The 22,604-nt window shown below is 40.2% G+C and overlaps 1 protein-coding gene across 3 annotated transcripts; it reads left to right on the forward strand.

Moving 5' to 3' along the window:
- The first annotated feature begins 1,584 nt into the window (after window positions 1-1,584).
- crtc1b (CREB regulated transcription coactivator 1b) lies at window positions 1,585-19,186 on the forward strand. Of its 3 annotated transcripts, XM_026930849.3 has the most exons (12): window positions 1,585-1,789; window positions 2,543-2,659; window positions 4,235-4,360; window positions 8,041-8,102; window positions 8,187-8,281; window positions 8,364-8,469; window positions 8,689-9,046; window positions 9,826-10,038; window positions 10,300-10,386; window positions 12,747-12,833; window positions 13,056-13,242; window positions 17,410-19,186. In XM_026930849.3, the coding sequence occupies exons 1-12, from the start codon at window positions 1,664-1,666 to the stop codon at window positions 17,619-17,621; spliced, it is 1,776 nt and encodes a 591-aa protein (XP_026786650.1). In that variant the 5' UTR covers window positions 1,585-1,663; the 3' UTR covers window positions 17,622-19,186. The 3 variants fall into 3 exon arrangements, with proteins under 3 accessions (XP_026786650.1, XP_034164287.1, XP_026786658.1); XM_026930857.3 differs by lacking the exon at window positions 10,300-10,386 and having other exon boundaries at window positions 1,587-1,789; window positions 17,410-19,185; XM_034308396.2 differs by lacking the exons at window positions 10,300-10,386; window positions 12,747-12,833.
- Window positions 19,187-22,604: the final 3,418 nt, after the last annotated feature.

A 22,604-nucleotide genomic window follows, 5' to 3' on the forward strand; every position in this document is an offset into this window, starting at 1 on the left:
TGTTTCAGCAGCACAAAGGGGAGCTATACAATCTTAGGCAGAGGGTTTTAATGTTATGGCTGATCGGTGTATATTGTGTGAACAAAAGCCAGTACTGGGTAAGAAGCACTGACTAACCTTTTCAGGCTGCTTATTTAAAAACAAAGTGAAATGACAATAGAAGGAAAGCCTATAGTTAATAAAGAACATTAAAATGAGAATTGTCTGGGGGAAAAAAAAGAGTGATTCAGAACTGGTGGAGGAAATTCTTTGTCAGGATAAATCCTTTATCAGCACAATAAATCACTAGCACTGTCCAAGAATGTGGTGTAAGCAGACTGAAAAGGCTGGGGATCAAGTCAGGTGTTGAGCTGTAGGCTAATGTACTTCCTCCAAGACACTCAAAGTCAGCCAACTGCATCTTTTCGAACTGCTGTACGTTACAGGGCAGCATAACACACTCAGAGGAAAGTGCTGTCTGCCCTCTTCTGCATGCACAAGCTCACAGATGCCCACGATTGGCTAGTGTCGCTGTGATTGACAGGGGATACAGAGAGCATGGCCAATTATGCTCTCTTGATTCCCAGCCACAGATGACTGGGGCATCATCTGGATTTGAACTCGTGAACTCCTGCCAATTGGGTGAACGCTTTTCTGTTGTGTCACTCAGAAACCCAAATTTCAACATTGTTTTTTATGGATTTGGTATACCTCACTTCCTGTATAACCTAGGGTTTTGTTACACAGCATATGTTCTCCTTGCGTCTGCATAGGTTTCCTCCAGGTTCTCAAGTTTCTTTCCAAAAACATGCCAGTAGGCAGACTGGCTAAGATAAATTGCTCCTAGGTGTGAATGAGCGTGTGAAAGTGTGTGTGCATGCTGTTCTGCGATGGACTGGCGTCCCATCCGGGGTGTATTCCTGCCTCACACCCAGTGTTCCCGGGATAGGCTCCGTATCCACCATGACCCTGAACATGATAAAGCAGTTACTGAGAGTGAGTGAGAGTGAGTGAGAGTGAGTGAGTGAACCCAATCAGCACTGATGGTTGGATCTAGACTCTATGATCAAGCCAGCCATGCAGTTTCATAGTAAACATCAGGTGTTTAAGAAGTCTGATTTAGTCAAGATGTAGACACTGGAAGTATACACGCACTCTTTCTTATTAATTACTCTAATAACATTAGAATAGAGTGTTTATTCTGCATGAGTTTGATCAATTAAAAACAATCCAGTTTGGTAAATATAATATACAGAACAATGAGCATTTCAGTTCTAGAATAACTAGATAATAAGTTAGATAATAACTAGATAAATAGGTTGTGATCCTGGTTTACAGCCCAGTCCATGATCAGTCTATAGGGCTCAAGGGATTTGGTTGAAGCACCTTCAGATCAATGATTTTGGAACACACACACACATACACACACATATATATATATATATATATATATATATATATATATATATATATATATATATATATATAAGTCTAGTCTTCCTGGGACTGTTTTTTTTTTTTTTGTTTGTTTTTGTTTTTTAAGCTCTACTACATATTAGGCTGCCTACATTCGGGGCACGTTTGATGAGCGACTGACTTCAAAGCCCAAAATCCTCCGCGCGGTGACGAGGCGACGGCGCCGCTCACGTCTGGCGCAAAGGTCTGTTTTGGAGAAGAACGGAAGATGGCGACCTCAAACAATCCGCGAAAATTCAGCGAGAAGATTGCGCTGCACAACCAGAAGCAGGCGGAGGAGACGGCGGCGTTTGAAGAAGTCATGAAAGACCTGAGCATTACTCGAGCCGCACGGGTACGTGGCGAGCTTTTCCTCGCGGCGGGTCGTGATTGTTTTCAGGCGCATCCCCCGGTTAGAGTGACTAGCTGCCGCGCTAGCAGCTCTGGCCATCACGGGCTGGAGCATAACACACCATTCCGCGACCTTCCGCTCGATTCGCGGCCACAGTAAAGCCCAGGAAGGCTAGCGGGATGTGTGCTGGGTTGCTCATGAACGCGCTGGAAGTGATGAAATGCGCGGACGCGGAGTTATGTTTGTGCGGATGCAGACAAGCGAGTCTCAGCGCGACAAAATGGGCTACAGATGTGCTGCACATCTGCACGGCTACTTCCAGCATGCGCCCTCGCGCACTTATCTGTAAACCTCGCACGGTTAAAATGCATAACATTCACATGCAAATGAGTATTAGTTATTTACAGGACCTGTAATAGACCCGAGAATAGGTTCAGGTTGGTCTTTGCATAGATGTGGATCATTGTTAGTCTCAGGGATCTTATTCTGCTTTCTCATTCTTAAACTTTGCCAAAAAAAAAAAAAAGAGAGAGAGAGACATCCAGACTGGCTTTATTTCATGCACACCATAGTGATTGTAACAAAGCCAAAAAATTGCCATAAATGGGCAAAACTCCACTGATCTGCTTTTCTCACTATGCATCTGATTCTGTTGACTCCTTGACCATGATGATATTTGAGTTCAGTTTGGTTTCATTCATGCATTCATGCTGTCATTCACTCTGGCACTCATTCATGCGCTTTTATTTTGCACAGCTGCAGTTACAGAAGACCCAGTATTTGCAACTGGGCCAGAATCGTGCTCAGTGCTATGGAGGTTCACTGCCCAATGTCAATCAGATTGGAAATAGCAACACTGACCTGCCTTTTCAGGTGAGCTATTAGAAATTGTATCGGATGCAAAAGTCTTTTTGTTCTTTTTTTGTTGCTGTTTTAGTCGGTTCCCAGTAGGGGTGTTACGGTATGGGAACCTAGTCTAAAAATATCACAATATTCACAGTGTCATGGTATGTGGTAATAACTATTTTAAAAACACAACAAGTCAGTGGGTGAAGCAAATACTTATTACTTATTATTCTTTGTACAAAAATCTCTTCACGTCCTTGTGTATATATAACGGAAACCAAAAGATCAGATCCTCCTAATTGTTCTTCTTTCTCCGGGATAAGATTTCCAGACATATAGACATGTATAAGTAATGTTGCTGGAGGATGTCTGTAGTACTTAATGATCGATTCACATAGAATAAGTGATCTCTGCTTAAATCACAGAGATGAGTGTCTTCACAATGTATGCATCCTCGTCACACTAAAAGTTTAACTATTATTCTAAACACTAATTGCACTTGATCATTAGTATGTCACATGACAATAGCGTGTTTGTATGTAACAGCTTTGCTTTTAAACGTCCTTTTAAACGTCATCTAGGCACATATTTTATTATTCTGCATGATAATAGATAAGAGTGCTTGCTGGAATATCTTTGTACTGAGGAAAAAGCACAAAACCTCTTTTACCACAGTATAAGAGTCTTTGCTTTCAGTCCGAAAAGTCCGAAAAAGATAATCTTGAGAGGGACTTTTCCATAAAATCCTGTAGATTTTTTTCAGTGTTTACATGTTGTCATTATAAGAGGAAAGTGAGAGTGGCTGCGAGGAAAAGCAGTCCATCGAGACAAGAAAATAAGCAATAAGAAAAATGCATTTTAATCAGTATTTTTAAAAGCAAACAATCACTGAGCTAATTGTTCAATCACACTCCATGACTAATCGTGACACAACCCTAGTTTCCAGCTTGGATGTAATTGACCTATATAACTGGAAATAGTCATTTTGATCTGTTTAGAGAATATATATACTGAATCTGTGATGTGGTATCAGTTGAAGAATAGACTGTAAATCCAAACCGAACTGATGCAAAAGTCTTATTTTCACCAGGGTCACACCACCATTTTCTAGTTTATGCACTTATTATACACTTATTTTAAACATGTCCTGCCCCCTGTAGTGCTTTCCTCATTCAAATATTAGGATCTTACATTGCCTGCATCATCCATCTATTACTTTCTATGGCAGCTACCCATTTAAAGACATAGTACACCATATATAACGTGCATCCTACCTTCCAGTAATGCCATATAGCAGAGGATGAGAATTTTAAATTCATCCCACCCTGGGCAGTCAGTGCATCTGCGTATCATTATTGTTCAGATGTGTGGGGGTGTCATCACCGCCTTTGACATTGCTTTTCATTTATGAAACATTAGCAAGACTATGGACGAAACTGTGTGAGGGTGTCATTGCTTTTATGCTTTCATAATGCCGGTCCATCCTCGAATAAAACGCTGCACTGTTTTTATTCCGCTTACCATTGGAGTTAAGTTTAATTGTATATGTGAATGTATTGCCAGTGAAGATAGATTTCTTAAACTTATCAGATTCCTTTTCAGACTACAGTTTTGGATACTAGTCGAACGACTCGGCACCACGGCTTGGTGGACCGCGTGTATCGGGACAGAAATCGGATCACGTCCCCTCATCGCAGGCCTCTCTCAGTGGATAAACATGGGCGTCAGATATCCTTTTCATACTGTCTGGTTGGTGCAGCGAAATCCCAGGGCTTCTCTTTCTTTATTCCCTTAATGCCATAGTGTTTGATTTCTGAATAACAGAAACCGTATTCGCAATCTTAAGGGTAAAAGTAGCTTCTAACTGGCCGATTTCTGAGAAAATCTCTTTTGAACACGGGTATGTTAATCCTAAAATGTAGGGATAGATCACTGAACCCCTAAGTCATTAAGACCAAATCACAGACTATGCTAAATATCTGCTGCTGGAGATGAATGGGGCAGTGAACTTCATGTTAGATCTATTTAATGTGAACAAGCTCTACAAAAGCACTATGTTGATTGCGAGAGTATTTCAGTGATTGTGTAGTTATAAGACATGCAGTCATCTCACCTGTTAATGCAGTACCACCAGAGATCAAAGTTTACACAACTCTCCGCTACTTGGTCACATGAGAATTGCAGTTATGCAGCGGAGGTGAATTGCAAATATCATCCATGAGTCATGTTTTACATCAGACAATAAATGCGCTCTCTACTGCTATTAACAACTCCATCACTTGATGTCATTTTTCAATATTGACAGTGATTGGTTAATGTAGAGGTCTCCACAAAAACCTCATAAATCAAAACCCATTGCACAAAATCATATTAATTCATTTTATACTGAATATAAATACAAAATACAACACTTACATTTTAAATATATATGTTTTTTTTTTAGATGTTTACGAAATACAAAGCCATGGTGTAGTCTACTACATAACAACTGTGTAAATCGATGCTTTGATTAAATACAAACCCTGTCATTAATACGCACATACATACAATATACTTGATGTGAGCATTTAGATGATTTTCATTTGAGAGTTCAGCTGCATTTTTATTATTTATTTTTATTTTATTTATTTATGATGTGAATTGAGATTTTTTTTTTTTTTGAGTTTACCATGCAGCCCACTACCTCATCAGCCAATCATTATTAATATTCATTCACAAAACATGCCATCTCAGCAGTTTTCTGAATAGGATTTAAGGAGAAACTCTCAGTTAGGAACTTGTAATGTCACATAGGAGAATTCTTAGAGGTAAGATATCATTCTTTGTGAATACACCCCCAGATGATTTAGCCCCGGGTTGCACAGTGTAGCAGTGTGTAGCAGTGTCACATCACTGCTCCAGGGTCCTGGGTTTGATCCTGAGCTTGGGTTACTGTTTGTGCAGAGTTTTGCATGTTCTCCTCATGTTTGCATTTCCTCCAGGTTTTCTGGTTTCCTCCCAGCTCCCAAAAACATGCTGGTACTCTAAATTGACCCTAGGTGTAAATGAGTGTATGAAAGGGTGTGTGTGTGTGTGTGTTGGTGCCCTGTGATGGACTGGCATCCCATCCAGGTCTGAATTCTCCTGGGAGCCACCGGGACCCTGACCAGGATAAAGCAGTTACTAGAGATGAATGTGTGAAGTTTTAGCAGCAGCACATCTTATTATAAACCACTGAATAAAGGAGCAGAAATACCAGGTTGACCCAGATTGATAGAGACATGAATACAAAAACAAAATCTCAGTAGCATGATTAAGTTCTATGTTTTATTTCTATTGCATTGGTCTGGAATATTCATTATAGTTTCAGCTTCTTAGTTGGCCAGTAATGATTGTGAGGTTATAGGTTATATGTACACTCCAGGGCGAAAATAGTTTCTTTTTCTTTTAATTTAGCAGCGAATAAAAATTTAACAAACAAGTACAGACCGAAGCAACATGCAATGCAAGTTAATACAGAATAGCTTTTCCTCTAGAATTTTTTGAATAATTAAGCCTTTGGGGCAAACTTGCAGACAGCTTTAATACATGAACATGACAGTGTTGTTCCAATCAGTTTTAATGGCCTTCCGCAGATGATAGACAGGTTGTCAAGATGATGTGTTAGGTGTCATGAAGTGGATCCTAACTTTGAATGATCTGCAACACTTTTTTTTGCCCCAGTGTGTAAAACTAAAGGAATTGATTTAATATCATCACAACAATGGAGCCAGTGATAATTAGACAAGCGTAGTTATCGTGCACATCAGTACTGAGACAAAAGCCATAGAAACAAAAAAATGGAAAAGAGTAAATGAAGCCATTGTAGATAGGTTACACTTGAAAAATGAGTATTTTTTTTCTTTCATGTTAACATTTTCTATATTTCTGAACTCACTGAAGTATTTCTATTTTGTCGTTGCTGTATTTATTTATCTTTGAAATGTCACTTGGTTCTAAATCAGGCTCTCTTTCTTTGATTGAAAAGGGACATACTTGAAAACCTCCAAACTTGATCTCTTGGTGAGGTCATATCCTCACATGGGTTTTCATACCACAGCTATGCAGATGACACTCAACTCATCCTCTCCTTCCCTCCCTCAGACACTCATGTTTCCCCTAAGATCTCAGCATGTCTGGCAGACGTCTCATCATGGATGGCAGCTCATCAGCTGAAACTTAATCCCAGCAAAACTGAGCTGCTGTTCGTCCCAGGTGATTCATCCCCATCTCAGGATCTTGTGATCTCCCTAGACAACTCTCTGATCTCACCTTCGGTCACTGCGCGCAACCGTGGGGTAGCCATGGACAATCCCCTGTCCTTTTCCTCTCTCATAGCTAATCTGACATGCTCATGTCGATTTCTCCTTTACAACATCAGAAGGATTCATCCATTTCCATCCGCTCAGGTGCTTGTTCAGGCCCTGTCATTTTGAGATTAGATTATGGCAACTTGCTCCTGGCAGGTCTGCCTCTGTACACCATTCGAAACTGATCCAGAATGCAGCTGCCTGACTTGTTTTCAACCTTCCTAAGTTCTCTCACACCACCCTGTTGCTACGCTCCCTCCACTGGCTTCCTGTTGCCACCCGCATCAGATTTAAAACGCTGATGCTTGCCTACAAAGCCAAAAATGGTCCAGCACCCACCTACCTCAAAGTACTTATCACACCCTGCACTACACCACGCTCCGTCTGATCCTCTAGCACTGCTCGTCTGGTCCCACCATGTCTCAGGGTACAAGGAAGGCATGCATCGAGACTCTTCTCTGTTCTGGCACCTAGGTGGTGGAATGAACTTCGCCTAGATTTCCAAACAGCTGAGTCTCTGGCAGTCTTCAAACAACATCTAAAGACCTACCTCTTCCGGAAGTACTTAAATTAGCATTTTAATTGAAAAAAAAAAGGTGTTGTCTGTGTGCTTTTCTTACTATATTATCTCCCCAGCAGAGTTTTTCAACTGATGATATTCTTAGCCCATGACCTAGTGAACCAGTATCAGGATATATTTTTTGATCGAGACGGCAAAGCACTTCTCTAAGTTGCTCTAGATAAGGGCGTCTGCCAAATGATATAAATGTAAATATAAATGTAACCAAAAGCAAAATTGGCCCTTCTATCTGGGTGGGAAATTTGGCCTTCTTTCCCCTCTCTCCTTCTGTCAATTAGTGTGATGCTAGCCAATCAGGGACATCTGTTCCCGTAAACAGCATAAAACATTTACTGCTCTCCAGCACGTGTTTAAAAAACTGTCTGTTTTTCCATGTGTCTGAGTAATCAAGTGATAGCCCTCACCTTCCAAGATTAGTAGTTGTCATGCTGACTTGTTTAAATACATGCCAGAATTGTTGGGTGACGTGGAGAAGCATTTTCCTTAACACACAGACTTACATCGACAGCTGTCCTTATGGCTCAGTGTATCTGTCACCTCCCCCGGACACCAGCTGGAGGAGGTAAGCCGCAGTTAGCCACTGAGAATTAAAAACTTTATTCAGCATACAGCTTCTAACAATCCTCATACATTTTTACTAATACAGGACCAATTCTGACTCTGCGCTACATCAGAGTGCCATGAATCCTGCACAGCAAGATACTTTTGTTGGAGGATCCCAAGAACTGCAGCCAAAACGAGGTAAATGTGATGAAGGCTAAAAGCAGGCTTAGTTCTTTTGCTAGGTGAATGAAACTCAGTTCTGTTTTTGTCTCTGTTCTAGTCGTCTTGCTCACCCCCCCAGATACAGAGGAGCCTGAAACAGAAATGGAAAATGACGATCAGAAGGCATCACTACATCCCAAATCCCATGATGTTCCAGGGATTAAGTGAGTATATGCTATACTGTGTGTCATTATCCTCCAGCGTTTTTATGATTATTGCAAAGGATTATTTATATTTAACCGCTGAAATATTAAAGTCACTTGCCCTGTGCAATGTACTAAATTTGTTTTTGTTTTATATTTCAATTAATGAGCTTAAATGGTTTTAGGCACTCAACCAATCGGCAAGAAAAATATGTATAAATTTGTGTGCAATTTTTCTAGCATCTTCCCATCCCCTGATCAAGAAGTGAACGCCACACTGATGCCAGCCGCACACAGCACAGGTGGCTCCTTGCCCGACCTGACCAACATCCAGTTCCCCCCTCCCCTGCCCACTCCTCTGGACCCGGATGACCCCGTGACCTTCCCGGCCCCCAGCACTTCCAGCAGCACAGGCAATCTGAGCACCAACCTCACCCACCTGGGCATCAGCGCTGCCAGCCATGTGGCTGCCTCCACCCCCGCACCCGCTGGCGCTGCCCTCACGCTCAACATCGATGCCCAGCAGCAGCAGCCATGCCCCCAGCAGCTCTCACCTACTCTTTCTCCCACTCTCTCACCTCAGATGCCCATTTCTCAGGTACATTTCAGAATAGATTTGGTTTGATACGGCAATTCTTATAAAGGTTGTGATGAAAGGTCACAATACACTTTTATCACTGATATCGTCATATCTTTTTATTATTTTTTTAATAACCACAAGCTGACTGGAAGCAGTTGAAATGATGTTAAAATTTTGACAGATTAAATATTTTTCTCCTTTTCAGTATTTTTATAATATTTTTTATAGTTAAAATGTTTTTTAATATAAAAAAATATTTAAATAATTGTAATTAACTATCATCAAACAGGTTCTTTTTTTTAATGAAACACTACTGGTTTGCTGGTAATCAGTTAGAAAACCAATATATCGTGATACATACAGTGTATCGTATAAAGGCCTTTGACAACCGTTTTGTCAAGTCTCTAATATGCATATTTGATAATCGCTTGGAAGAGGGCAGATAAAAAAAATGCAGGTTATCATTATATTAACATGATCATTGTATCATTATATAATTATCAACAGCCTGCTGAACCCGCTTGTCCTCCGCCAACTATGAACAAGAAACTGGTAGCCCTAATATGCAATTTACTTGTCTCGGGCGCCCGAGTTAGCGATTTGTCCACCCCTACAAAGCACCTCAGAGATGCTTTTCCAACCCTTCAGAGTCTTGGGCATTTGATTTGATGACTTATTTCTAACTTGATTTGAAACACAAAAGGACAACTAATAATCAAACGTGTTGATTTGTGTAACATGTCAAGTGTACAAACATGAAATACAAAAATGTCTGCAAAATCTGTAATGTTCTGCAGCCAATTGTGATGGACAGCATGTCTCTGGAGCAGCAGCTGTCACAGTACTCGCTGCTCAGCCTGCTGAGCGATCTGCAGAAGCAGCAGCAGACGCTGCCACAGAACATCCGCCTTATCCAGCTGCCACCAATCACCGTCAGCTCCGCCTCCAGCCCACCCCAGACCTCCTTGTCCAGCCAATCGCCAACAGCCACAAGCGCACCAGTCAGCTCGGTTAGTGTAATCTGACCTTAAACTTTATTAGAAAAGTAAACCTCATGTTTGTTCTTTGAGCATGAACATATGCAGTATTGGGAGGTTCTGATGGTTTATCAATGCATTTAATGTTCAGATGAAAACTCCAGTAGAACTAAGAGCACAGTTCAGGTTGTCTGCTGGCGTCAATCTGGAGTACCCTCATTTCTGAGGTGCTTACGCATGTGAGCTCTTAGTGGACATGTGATATCATTCTGAAAGGCCTCTTGCTTTCAGCAGTATCGCAATCAGACTGGCTCTCCGGCTAACCAGTCTCCAACCTCGCCAGTCTCCAACCAGGGCTTCTCGCCTGGAGGCTCGCCTCAAGTAAGGGCGGAATCCCCTCTCACCATGTTTGCTTGTTGTGCTTTTGGCCGCTCATCAATGTCTCAGCTCTCTGTTCTCCCTCCTACACTTCTCTCTGTCTGCATTTCAACCCCATGCTCATTACTCAGATGATGCTGTGATTTTTATCCGTGCTATTTGTGTATCTTTTACTGTCACTGTTAAGAGCAAAATGGAAGGGTGGGTGATTGGCTTAAGATGCTGCTACGCTGCATGTCAGGATATATTTTTCTACTGGATATGGTAGCAGCATATTAGTCAGCTAGTCAGGGGTATGAAGATGCAGGAAAAAGCCAATATTCTCAGTCAAAGCGATGGTATTTTATCAGAACGGGCAACTTTTAAAATGTTCACTTTCACATTTCATGCCTTGCTTTTAACTCCGTGCTTCCTCGTTGAATGGACAGATAAGATCCTGTTTCAGAGGGCTCTCAGAAGCAATTTTTCAAAGCATAAAGTTTCCTTTAGTGCTTTGCTTGCTCTAAGGGTGGTAAAAATACTGCAGGACCAGGGTTGAGAACCACTACACTATAGCATGTTCTCTATGTCTATATTTACCTGAAAAACATTTACCTGAAAAAATATTTACCTGTAGTGAAAGAAGAAGTAAATATAATCAGACTTGTGGTAATATAGCTTTAAATATTTCAGCTCATAAGTAGTCTGTTGTCAGTGCCATTGTAATCTTTTAGGTTTAGATATGAGCACTAGACTGTCAGAATCGCATATCCTAGCATTTCAGTCTCTTTTGCAGTCGCCATGTTTGGGACCAAATTTCTGGCTTTGCTGCACGGCCTGACTTTAACTAGAGGTGAAAAATTATCTGCCTTGCTTTGGAAGAGAATTTAAAAAGTACTTCAGCAAAGTGTGATCCTTATGTACTTCCCCCAAACTGCTGACCTCACTAAAACTTATCAACTTCGTGTTTTCCTGATATATAGCCATTCTGGCTAACTTCAAACAGATTCAGCTATCCAAACCACTCTACGCCAAAACTCTCCAACCCCTCCAACACACACACACACACACACATACACAACCGGCCGCCCAAGGACATGCAAAGCACATTGTAGCTAGTGATAAACAGTAGCCCTGTTAAGAGTACAAGAGCTAATGCTACTAGCTAACTCGTTGAGTAGGTTATAATGTTACTGTTTGGGAGTATCACAATTAAAATTTTTTTTTTTTTGTAAGAGTAAAACAAGTAACATTAGCAAACTAAACCAGAGCGAGTTAGACATCATTTTTTAAGCCCTTAGCATCTTTCTTGTGCCTTTTTTTTTTTTTTTTGCGCTTTTTCCTTTCTGGCATCTCCCTTTTCTGCTCCATTCTTCATTTTCTTATGCTTTTTTTGTGTAAGCCAGAACTGTTGATCAAACATCGGCCTTGTCTGTCATTACTGCATTACTGTCATAAATTAAATCAATTACTCATAGCCCAAAACTTATCTCCTACTGCATATGCAAAATAATTGACTGGCAGGCAAATCTGCCTCATTGCAGAGGAGTTTCCTGATTGGCTAAAAACAGCTGGACTGTGTTGTTGTTTTTTTTTTTTTTTTTTTTTTTTTTTTTTTTTTTTTTTTTTAAGATTTGTAAAAAATTTTGAAATTTTAGTGTGATTACAGAGCCCAGGAAATTCACACAGGCATTTTAAACAAGTTACGTGAAGTTTTCAGGTGTTAAAGAATTCACTTACAGCAGCTTTATCTGTTGACATTTAACTGTTGTTGTTGTGTGTTGACTGAGGTGTATGTTTTATTGATGTTAAGCTATGGTTCTTGTATATCTTGGAAGATTGTTTACCATCCACAAGTCCGTTCCATTTTCAAATCCAATCACGACATCGGTATTGAAATTATGAACCTTATGTGAGTAGAAGAAGTTGATGTTACAAAGTCAAGGTTTACACAATAAGAGCACTAACATAGTCATAGTCTGCTTATATATTTTAAAAGTTATTTTAAAAAAAACATGCACACAAAAAAATGTGCTACATATGCTAGAGCTCTCATTTTAAAAATTGAATTTATGACCTTTCTTTGCCCACATCTGGAACAATAATTTCAATACCTGTTGCTGGAAATGGAATTACATTGGGTGTTTTTTTGCTGTGCTGTTTACCAACTGTGGAGAGTAAACAATTTGCCAAGATCGTGTTGAGGATAAGTCAGTGCTTTTAAACAGATGTCCTCAGCTCTGTTGCGTGGATGTCTTGCGCTAGACATCGCGTGTGTCAGTATTTTGCACACTTGTCCTGCTGTGTATATAAACATTGTCACACCAACAGACGCTGTCCTAGACTGACTGAAGTAATCGAGTTGTCTCCTGTTATATTTGTAGCACATTCCAGTGGTGGGGAGTATTTTTGGAGATTCATTCTACGAGCACCAGATGGCGTCCAGACAGACCAACGCTCTTTCCCACCAGGTGCCAGCTATTCAATCTCTCCCTTAAATTCTTCCTGATGGATCTTAGCCCTTTTTTTTTTTTCTTTTTTTTTTTTTTTTTTTTTGCTCTTTTTGCTCTTTTTGCTAACGCAGAGATTTAACCATTTTCCCTGACAGGTCATGGATTTAGTACAACTGTACAGAAACTATGATTCATACTGTATATTTTACTGTAATTTCAATACCCTCTGTTACTTTGTAGCTCGAGCAGTTCAACATGAACATGATTGAGAACCCAAGCAGTTCAAACAGCTTGTACAATCCATGCTCCACGCTCAACTATACACAGGCGGCCATGATGGGTTTAACCGGGAGCCACGGCAGCTTGCAGGACACGCAGCAACTAGGCTACAGTAACCATGGCAACATTCCCAACATTATCCTAACAGGTATGTTTTTTTGGTTGGTTGTTTGTTTGATAGTTTGTTTTTTCTTCCATTTTATTTTTGTGGAATTCATAGGGATCTGGATTGCCACTGCTGGCAATTAGACATATGTCTGTTAGCAGCAGTATTTTTAAAGTAGGTCAGCTCATGCATGGAAAAGCAAGACAAAAAAAAAGCCTGTCAGTACAGAACAAATACAGTGAGGGGAAATAAGTATTTGGACACTTTTGTTTTTGTTATTTAATATACTTATACACTCACAGAGCACTTTATAAGGAATCCTATACTAATACGGGGAAGAGCCTACCTTTGCTCTCAAAACAGCCACAATTGTTTGTGGCATGGATTCCACAAGATGTTGGAAACATTCCTTTGAGATTCTGGTCCATGTTGACATGATTGCATCATGCAGTTCCTGCAAACTTTCATGCTGCGACTCTCCCGTTCTACCACATCCCAAAGGTGTTCAGGTGCACATGGTCAGCAACAATACTCAAATAGCCTGTGGCATTCAAGCAATGAATGATTGGTGTTAACGGACACAAAGTGTGCCAAGAAAACATTCCCCACACCATTACACCACCTCCACCAGCCTGGACTGTTGACACAAGGCAAGTTAGGTCCGTGGATTCATGCCATTGGCGAATTCTGACTCTACCATGTGTGCCTCAGCAGAAATCGAGATTCATCAGACTAGGCTACATTTTTCCAGTTTTCTGCGTTCCATTTTTGGTGAGCCTGTGCCCACTGCAGCCTCAGCTTTCTGTTCTTGGCTGACAGAAGTGGAACCTGATGTGGTCTTCTGCCGCTGTAGCCCATCTGCCTCAAGGTGTGATGTGTTGTACATTCTGAGATGCTTTTCTACTCAACACAATTGTACAGAGTGGTTATCTGAGTTACTGTAGCCTTTCTGTTAGCTTGAACCAGTCTGGCCATTGACCTCATCAACAAGGAGTTTCCATCTGCAGAACCATGGCTCACTGGATGTTTTTTCTTTATTGTACCATTCTGAGTAAAGTCTAGAGACTGTTGTGCATGAAAATCCCAGGAGCTCAGCAGTTATAGAAATACTCAAACCAGCCTGTCTGGCACCAACAATCATGCCATGGTCAAAAATCACTGAGATCACATTTTTTCCCCATTCTGATGGTTGATTTGAACATTACCCAAAACTGCTGGCCCGTATCTGCATGACTTTATGCATTGAACTGCAGCCACACAATTGGCTGATTAGATAGTTGCATGAATGAGTAGCTGTACAGGTGTTCAGTATGTGTGTGTGTGTGTGTGTGTGTGTGTGTGTGTGTGTGTGTGTGTGTGTGTGTGTGTTGATAGAAAGGTGTCAGACCACACAGTGCATCACAGCATGCTGCATATGGGGTGCATAGCACAGACTGGCATAGCACCCCTGTCCACTGCCGAAAGCGCCTACAATGGGCACGTGACCTTCAGAACTAGACCATAGAGCAATGGAAGAAAGTGGCCTGGTCTGATGAATCATGTTTTCTTTTACATCATGTGAAAGGCCGGGTGCATGTGCATTGCTTACGTGGGGAAGAGATGGCACCAGGATGCACTATGGGAAGAAGGCAAGCCAGTAGAGGCAGTGTGATGCACTAGGCAATGTTCTGCTGGGAAACATTGGGTCCTGGCATTCATGTGGATGTTACTTTGACATATACCACCTATCTAAACATTGTTGCAGACCAAGTACATCCCTCCATGGCAAAGGTATTCCCTAATGGCAGTGGCCTCTTTCAGCGGGATAATGCACCCTGCCAAACTGCAAAAATTGTTCAGGAATGATTTGAGGAACATACGAAAGAGATCAAGGTGTTGACTTGGCCTCCAAACTCCAGAACCAGATCTCAATCCAATCGAGCATTTGCGGGATGTGCTGGACAAACAAGTCTGGACAAACACAAATCCATGGAGGCCCCATTTTGCAACTTACAGGACTTAAAGGATCTGCTGCTAACGTCTTGGTGTCAGATACCACAGCACACCTTCAGAGGTCTTGTGAAGTCCATGCCTCGACGGGTCAATGCTGTTTTGGCAGCACAAGAGGGACCTACACAATATTAGGCAGGTGGTTTTAATGTTATGCCTGATTGGTGTGTGTCATGAGCAGTGTGAAGGAGCTTCATAAAGTTCTCAGGGACAATATTATTGGACTAACAGTCAAATGGAAAAAGCTACAAAGCCACAGCAAAGAGCAAAGACCTTAAACATTCCTGTTAGTACAATTGGTTCAATAATAATAATAAATAATAAATTCATGGAACCACAACAATTTTTTTTCCCGACAGGTGCGCCATGCGACCTGAAAGCAGCAGGAACAACAGTTACACAGAGAACAATGTTCTCAATAGTGCAGTTTTTAAATTCTTATCCAAATTGAATTTTGGGGAATTATGGGTCTACTGTATAACCAGGGTTGGGCTGTAACAGAATTCAAGTAATGGTGTCATCCTAATGGCTGATAAAGCTGACCAACACAAAGTTGTCTGAGCAGACCAGCATATAGTGATGCATGAAAACGAGCGAAAAGAACTTTGTGGCCAGGTGTATCTGCCTCAATACCAGCCATACCTGTGTTCTTACCTGTGACACCTGTAGGGTCCTGGCTCTGACTCATATTCTTAGTGAATCTAGCCTCATGCTCTTGAAGTTTGTGACCTGGTTTAGTGTTAGGGAGCTCTTCTGTATGTTCACTGTGAGTCAGAGTGTCCGAATGTGAAAGAGCAGGGTGAATGTGTTCCCACTGGCCTGCCCCTTGGTGGGCACACAGGAGCCTGTTATCCAAACACTGGCTTGGTTTCCTGATGTCATTGGTCATCAGTGGAGACAAGGCCACTTTTATCTTGAGGCAGGTCCATGGACACGACCCAGTCCTGTGGCTGCATGGCTTTGCCACCCATAGCATATGAAAACGGGGGTCTTCAGGAACCTTTTTAACCCTCTCAGATTTAAAATTGGGCGAAAACTGCTTGCCACCAGGGTGTGGTGTGCCAAAAGCACCATCTGTTTCTTTGCTCTTCATGAATCTGAAACATGGACCCTTGTATATAGGGCTTCTTTGGCAGGAGGCCCAAAGAGTGACTCCTGCATATAAAGCAGGTTCCACAGGGCTGATTTGCACATCAGGCGGAGTGGATTGCACCAACCACACCTGACAGCATGTTTAAACAAGTTTGGCAGACATTTTGTCTCATATTCTGGTCTATGTTCCTCACCACCAGGATTGAGGTGTCATTGTGTTGGCATGTCTTGGTAATAGCATTAATTGATGCTCATTATCATTCTCTAAGATATAAGGACATTGGCTCTTATTCATCAAAATTGAACAAAGGGTTCAAGGTGTTGACTTGGCCTCCAAATTCCCCAGATCTCAATCCAATTGAACATCTGTGGGGTGTGCTGGACAAACAAGTCAGATCCATGGAGGCCCCACCTCGCAACTTACAGGACTTAAAGGATCTGCTGCTAACGTCTTGGTGCCAGATACCACAGCACACCTTCAGAGGTTTTGTGGAGTCCATGCCTTGATGGGTCAGAGCTGTTTTGGTGGCACAAGGGGGGCCTAAACAATATTAGGCAGGTGGTTTGGCAGATGTTATGGCGGATCGGTGTACTGTATACATATGCTGTATATAGAGAAGCGTGGACGTGTGGTTTTAATTTTATAAAGCTGTTCAAGATCAGAATTAGGTACTAAACTATTTAATTCTGTTTATACTTAGGTTTTTATTTATTTTAGAACTTGAATTGGTGGAATTTAACAGATGTCTTAAAGTTTAATTAAATATCGGTGCCTCTCGTATGCAAATGTGTCTATTATTAAAATGAACAGAAAATAAGCTGATAAATATCCACGTCTGCTTATTCTGATTAACATTTACAGAATACATGATGACACTAAACGCTGTTATCTGTATTTTAGTGTAAGGCTTACAGCATATGCAGTTGTCATTATCTGTATTATTTACTATACCTTCCCTTACCAGTAACACTGAGGAGCATTTAATGTTTTCTTGTAATTAGTATTCGGCAATCAAAAATTTCTTAATGAATGAATCTTTATTGCTAATACTTAATTGTAAATGCTTGTGCTCAATCAATTTATTTGGTTTTATATTGTCTATTTAAATTTCAAATGACAAATGTCAGTCACAGGCGAGTCGCCACCAAGTCTCTCCAAGGAGCTGAGCAGCTCGCTGGCCGGCGTGGGTGATGTCAGCTTCGACGCGGACTCTCAGTTCCCGCTGGACGAGCTAAAGATCGATCCACTGACCCTGGATGGGCTACACATGCTTAACGACCCAGACATAGTGCTGGCCGACCCAGCCACAGAGGATACGTTCCGCATGGACCGCCTGTAAAGCAAGCGAACTGAAAAAAAAAGAAAAGAAGCTCTTTGAACAGGAGGAGGCTGGAGACTTACTAATTGTGCAGCTGCATGGCCACCCGGTTTTATCATTGCGCCCGCGGCCCTCGCTGCTCTCCCCCTCATGGCATCTACAATAGCATGCTGCCAACATCAATGCCAACGTCTGGGGAAAGGAGGCACTCAAGCACATAGGTGGACGTGGCATTGCTATATCCACGCTGGCTAGTTTCGTGAGGAGGCTAGTTCTGAACCACGTCCATTGTGCAAGTGTCTCTATACCCCTCCTTAGGCCTACATGTTGAGTTGCTTTTTATTTTGTTCTTTTTTCTTGTTGTTTTGTTTGTTTGTTTGTTCTCATGTTTCTTTCATGTGGGCTGATAGTTGCCTTTCTCATGTCATTTTGTGTTTAAGTATTTATTGTTTTCCAAGAAAAGCATCTTTTGTGCTGTGTGTGTGTGTGCGTGTGTGTGTGTGTGTTGAACCTTAATATTGAACCTCCTGACCAAGATAGCTTTTCCCCCCATAAATCTTTATTTTTACATACCTTACAAGTTTCCTTTAGTACTTTGTGTTGGTTTGTTTATTTATGTATGTGTTTGTGTTCCTGTTCGTATATTTTGCAGATGAATTGTTTACGTAAAGATACCATGTGTCTTTTTAGACTGTATGTTTTGTGCGTTTGTGTTAATTCTATATATTTAAAGTTTAAAATTATTTATTGAACCCTTTTATTTAATACTAAGGAGTACTACTCCCCCCCATTCTACTTTATATGGGTTTGGAAGAGCAGCGCCCTTGTGCTACTGTACGTACTTTATTATCGTTAAAACACTAAAAACCAACTTCCTCTGCAAAAGTTTTTCTGCTCTGCTTTTTCTCTATAAACATTAAGGTGCCCATCTACGTGCTGGCATTGTTATTTTTTTACATGTTTGCCGATATTTTTGCAGGTTTAATTGCGAGTGTCAAAACGGCAGCCTTGCCTCTATTTTTCATATCAGTATTGTGTTTTAAAAGCTACACACGTTTTCCTCGTTGCTTATTCAGCTGCAAATTGTAATCGCGAGTGTCAATGGCGTCTTTGACTTGTGTTCTGCATTAAAAGGCCGTCGTCACGCAGGGCCCGAATGGTTAAAAAAAAAAAATAAAATAAAAAAATAAAAAAATAAATGAAAGCTTCAGAAAGCTACTGAACTCATCACTGTGACCCGACCTGATTTTGCCTTATGAACAAAAAAAAAAATGCTGTTTTTAAGCTGTCACTGCAACGACAAGTTTTTTAATCGTCCCGTCAATGTTTTATTCTCGTATCCTAAATGAGATCTGATCATGCACAATCAGTGGCAGTATTGTGTTTTTATAAATGCAGTTTTTCACTTAAGTACTGTATGGCATGTAGGTTACGTGTCGAGCTTAAATGGATGGTGTGTTTGGTCCGAGCTGCTGGTTGAAAGTAAGGGGAGGGTACTGCTCCTTATTCATTGTGGTGTTTACAGCAATGTTCTTGTTTGTTTGTTTGTTTGTGTGTGTGTGCTATATATATATATATATATATATATATATATATATATATATATATATATATATATATATATATATATATAATGTATGTATATGTATATATATATATATTTGTATATTTGTTTCAGTCTTGTCTGACATTCACGTGATATAAACACATGTTGTGTTCGAAATGAAAAGTTTTAAGGAATCACATCTTTATATGTATGTACACTATGGATTTACAGGAAAACTGTTATTCACTGTTTTATGTCACTTGAAATGAATGATTTAATTCAGTGTAAGTGTTATAAACCTGCTTTATGCAGCCTGGACATTAAAGCACTTGGGCTCTGCGCCAAACTACTTTGGTACCAAAATCCTGGCGAACATAATGCCATTAATTGTTTGTGAACAATTTTATTGGCAGCATTAGTTAAAACAAATTCTTGGCTTTTGGTTGTATTCAGTAAGAGTTTATTAACGAATCACCAAATTCGTTTCGTTTTTTTTTTGTTATAGCAACAGTGTGGTTATATCAGTTAAATGAATTCAGCCAAGAGGCTTGATCTATGTGATATATATGCAACGCAGTCCTTAAGTAATTTAGACAGTGACGCATTCTTGTTTTGGTTCATCACATTAGACTGAAATGAACCGATCTGTTACTGCAAAATATCTTTGATGCTAAATTTTGACCCTACCATATCACGTGATTGGCTAATTGGACAACTGCATAAGTGAGCAGGTGTACAGGTGCTTCAAATGAAGAGCCAGATGAGTGTATATGGCCTATATTGTTTGACCTGCAAACATGACCAGACACATGATATCTTCTCTGAGTCTCTCATTGTACTGGGGACCTTTGGCATTGACTTTTCTGAAAGTTAAATACATTTTAAATTGGGTGACTTGACTTTATATTTTAGGTTATTCTGCTGCATGGGGAAGCATCCTTCACTGCACTCAGTCATGTGAGTCACATAGCTATGCCAACAAGTTTGGATCATGAATGGTTATGTATTTTTTTTTTCCCGAACTGTCAAATATGTATCTGATGGAATTGTAATGGCTTACTTTATAATCTTTGTTGGTCCGCATGGTGATGCGTATTTTGGTCGGCTGCTCTTTTCTGATGCAGCCAATAGTGCGATGGTACTATTGCGATCAGATCTCAGGCTGCTCTTGCCAAGGTTAATGATCTCTGCCGTGATAAAGACGGCATTAAAATAATCCTGTCCAGCACTGTTTGACATACTGGGGTCACCCTTGCCTCCATTCTTTCTTTTCAGCCACGCATAAATGCTGTAACCAAATTTTCACCTTCATATTATTACTCATCTCCGTCCCTCTGTGAGCATTTCAGATGCAGAAAAATCGATTCATGCTTTCATCACATCACGTCTTGATTATTGTAACTCACTTTTCTCAGGACTCACCCTCAAATCCATGAACAAACTTGAATCTATCCAAAACATTGCTGCTAGATTATTCACACATACAAACAAATCTGTTCATATTCCTCCTGTTCTCCAGCAGTTACACTTGTTACCGGTTACAGCCTGCATCCAATTCAGAATTCTTATCATCATGTATAAAGCGCTTCATGGTCTTGCCCCTTTTTACCTCTCTGAAGATCTACCCTAACCCCACACACGAGTTTGTTCGCTCAGATCTTCAGGTACTGGTCTTCTTACAGTCCCTTTCACTAAACTCTTCACAGTTGGAGCTAGATCCTTCAGTGCTACAGCTCCCTGTCTTTGGAATGCACTCCCTCAGTATCTCCAAGACTGTACAAGCATTACCTTATTTAAATCAAAACTCTAGACACACATGTTCACTACCACTTTCCCTTCCCACACATAATATCATTTCTCCTTTCTCGGCTATATCTGTGGTTTTCTGCAAACTACTCCTGAAAGAAATGTTATGTCTTCTCTTTTAAAATGTCAGTTGCTATTGCATACCTTTTTAATTTTATGCTTTTAATGGGTTTTTTTTATTATTCCTTTGTAAAGTGACCTTGGGTTTGTGAAAGGTGCTATTTATGGTGGGGTTCATAATTTTTTTTATATTAAGGGACCCATTTGACTGTTTAAAAAAAAAAAAAAAAACTACCCCCGTAGTACAGACAATACAAAAATAATTTGGCTAGAGTTTTGTTTTAATTTCTGAATTTTACACAAATGGAACCCATTTTTATTAAAATTGTCATTTGATTCCAATCTCTTGGAGAGCGGTGGGTTTCCAGCACTGTAACAAAATTAGAAACACCTTGGTTGTGCTTTTCACAGACCCAACTTTGAGAATCAAGGATTTATGATTCCCTGTATACAAATGAGGACTCAAAGAACCATCATTCCTCTAGAAAATGGTTCATCCGGTATAATTCTGTGCGTTCTGCACTCCCACATCAATTTTCAGATCCAACGTGCTAGGGTACTGAACCAAAACAAAATGTGTGTCACTGTACATTTTTCTTCTGACTGTACTGCATTTGGTCTTAGATGTGATCTTTGTAAGGGTTATTACGACTTTTAAAAAAAAAAATGTGAAATGTACAGATGTGTGATTCCTATGCAAAATAGAGAAATTTATCAGAATACAAATTGAAATATATCTTGTTAGGTGAAATGGTTTATATAATGTAGGTGTAAAGCTTTTAAAATAAGAGTGCACAGACCGTGTAGGCGAATTATTGGAACAGGTCTAGCAAGCAACAGTTTACAGTATGCAGTTACACACAAGGCCACATTTAGACAGAATTGCGATAGTTCATGTTCAAAACCCTCAAACCATACCACTCACAATCACTTTCTTTACACATATCTGTTCAACAAGTTTTGCTTATTTTGAAGTTTGTTCCAATTGTTTTATTTTTCTTCTCTTCCTGTATCACTTCTTGAAAGCTAAATACTGTACATAGAGCTTATCACTAGACTATGACTGCATGTCAAAAACAAGAAATGGATCTTAAGTGAGAGGTCTTTCTTAGCTTGGCTGATTTCATTATAAAATGTGCTGCACATGATAACACTATGGACTCTTTAGCAAGATGCAATGCATGCATTTATCAAAAAAAAAAAAAAAGTGTGGTTTCATTTGGTTGAACATCACTCACATTTACGTACATGTTGGTTGATCACCTCTGGTGTATGGGACACCAAATTACCTATTGCTTGACCAAAGCAGTTTTGTTCTTTCCATATTATAACTGCAATTTATTTGTTTGCATTCTGCTTTGGCATGTTTGGCTTTTTTTTTTTTTTTTTTTTTTTTTTTTTTATAAATCATCATGATTGTAGCAAGCTCAATCTTTTTTTTTTCAGTTCACACTCTTGTCAGCACTGTTGCTTATAGCTTAGCTTGTGCATCTTGACTCTTTCAACACGACAAATCACTATCAATCACTGAGATATATATCACAACACAGGTCTCTGATATATATGGCAGCTTTAGTGCAATTTTGTGTCTC

Source organism: Pangasianodon hypophthalmus, chromosome 11 (genome assembly GCF_027358585.1).
Source record: "Pangasianodon hypophthalmus isolate fPanHyp1 chromosome 11, fPanHyp1.pri, whole genome shotgun sequence".
Lineage (NCBI taxonomy): Eukaryota > Metazoa > Chordata > Actinopteri > Siluriformes > Pangasiidae > Pangasianodon > Pangasianodon hypophthalmus.

What these genes read in the sequence shown, in the direction of transcription:
- crtc1b (XM_026930849.3), top strand. Translation starts at nt 1,664, where the DNA reads ATGGCGACCTCAAACAATCCGCGAAAATTCAGCGAGAAGATTGCGCTG. An exon ending in AGAACTGCAGCCAAAACGAG is followed by an intron (nt 8,282 to 8,363) that starts GTAAATGTGATG and finishes TCTCTGTTCTAG; the next exon opens with TCGTCTTGCTCACCCCCCCA. An exon ending in CGCCTGGAGGCTCGCCTCAA is followed by an intron (nt 10,387 to 12,746) that starts GTAAGGGCGGAA and finishes TTATATTTGTAG; the next exon opens with CACATTCCAGTGGTGGGGAG.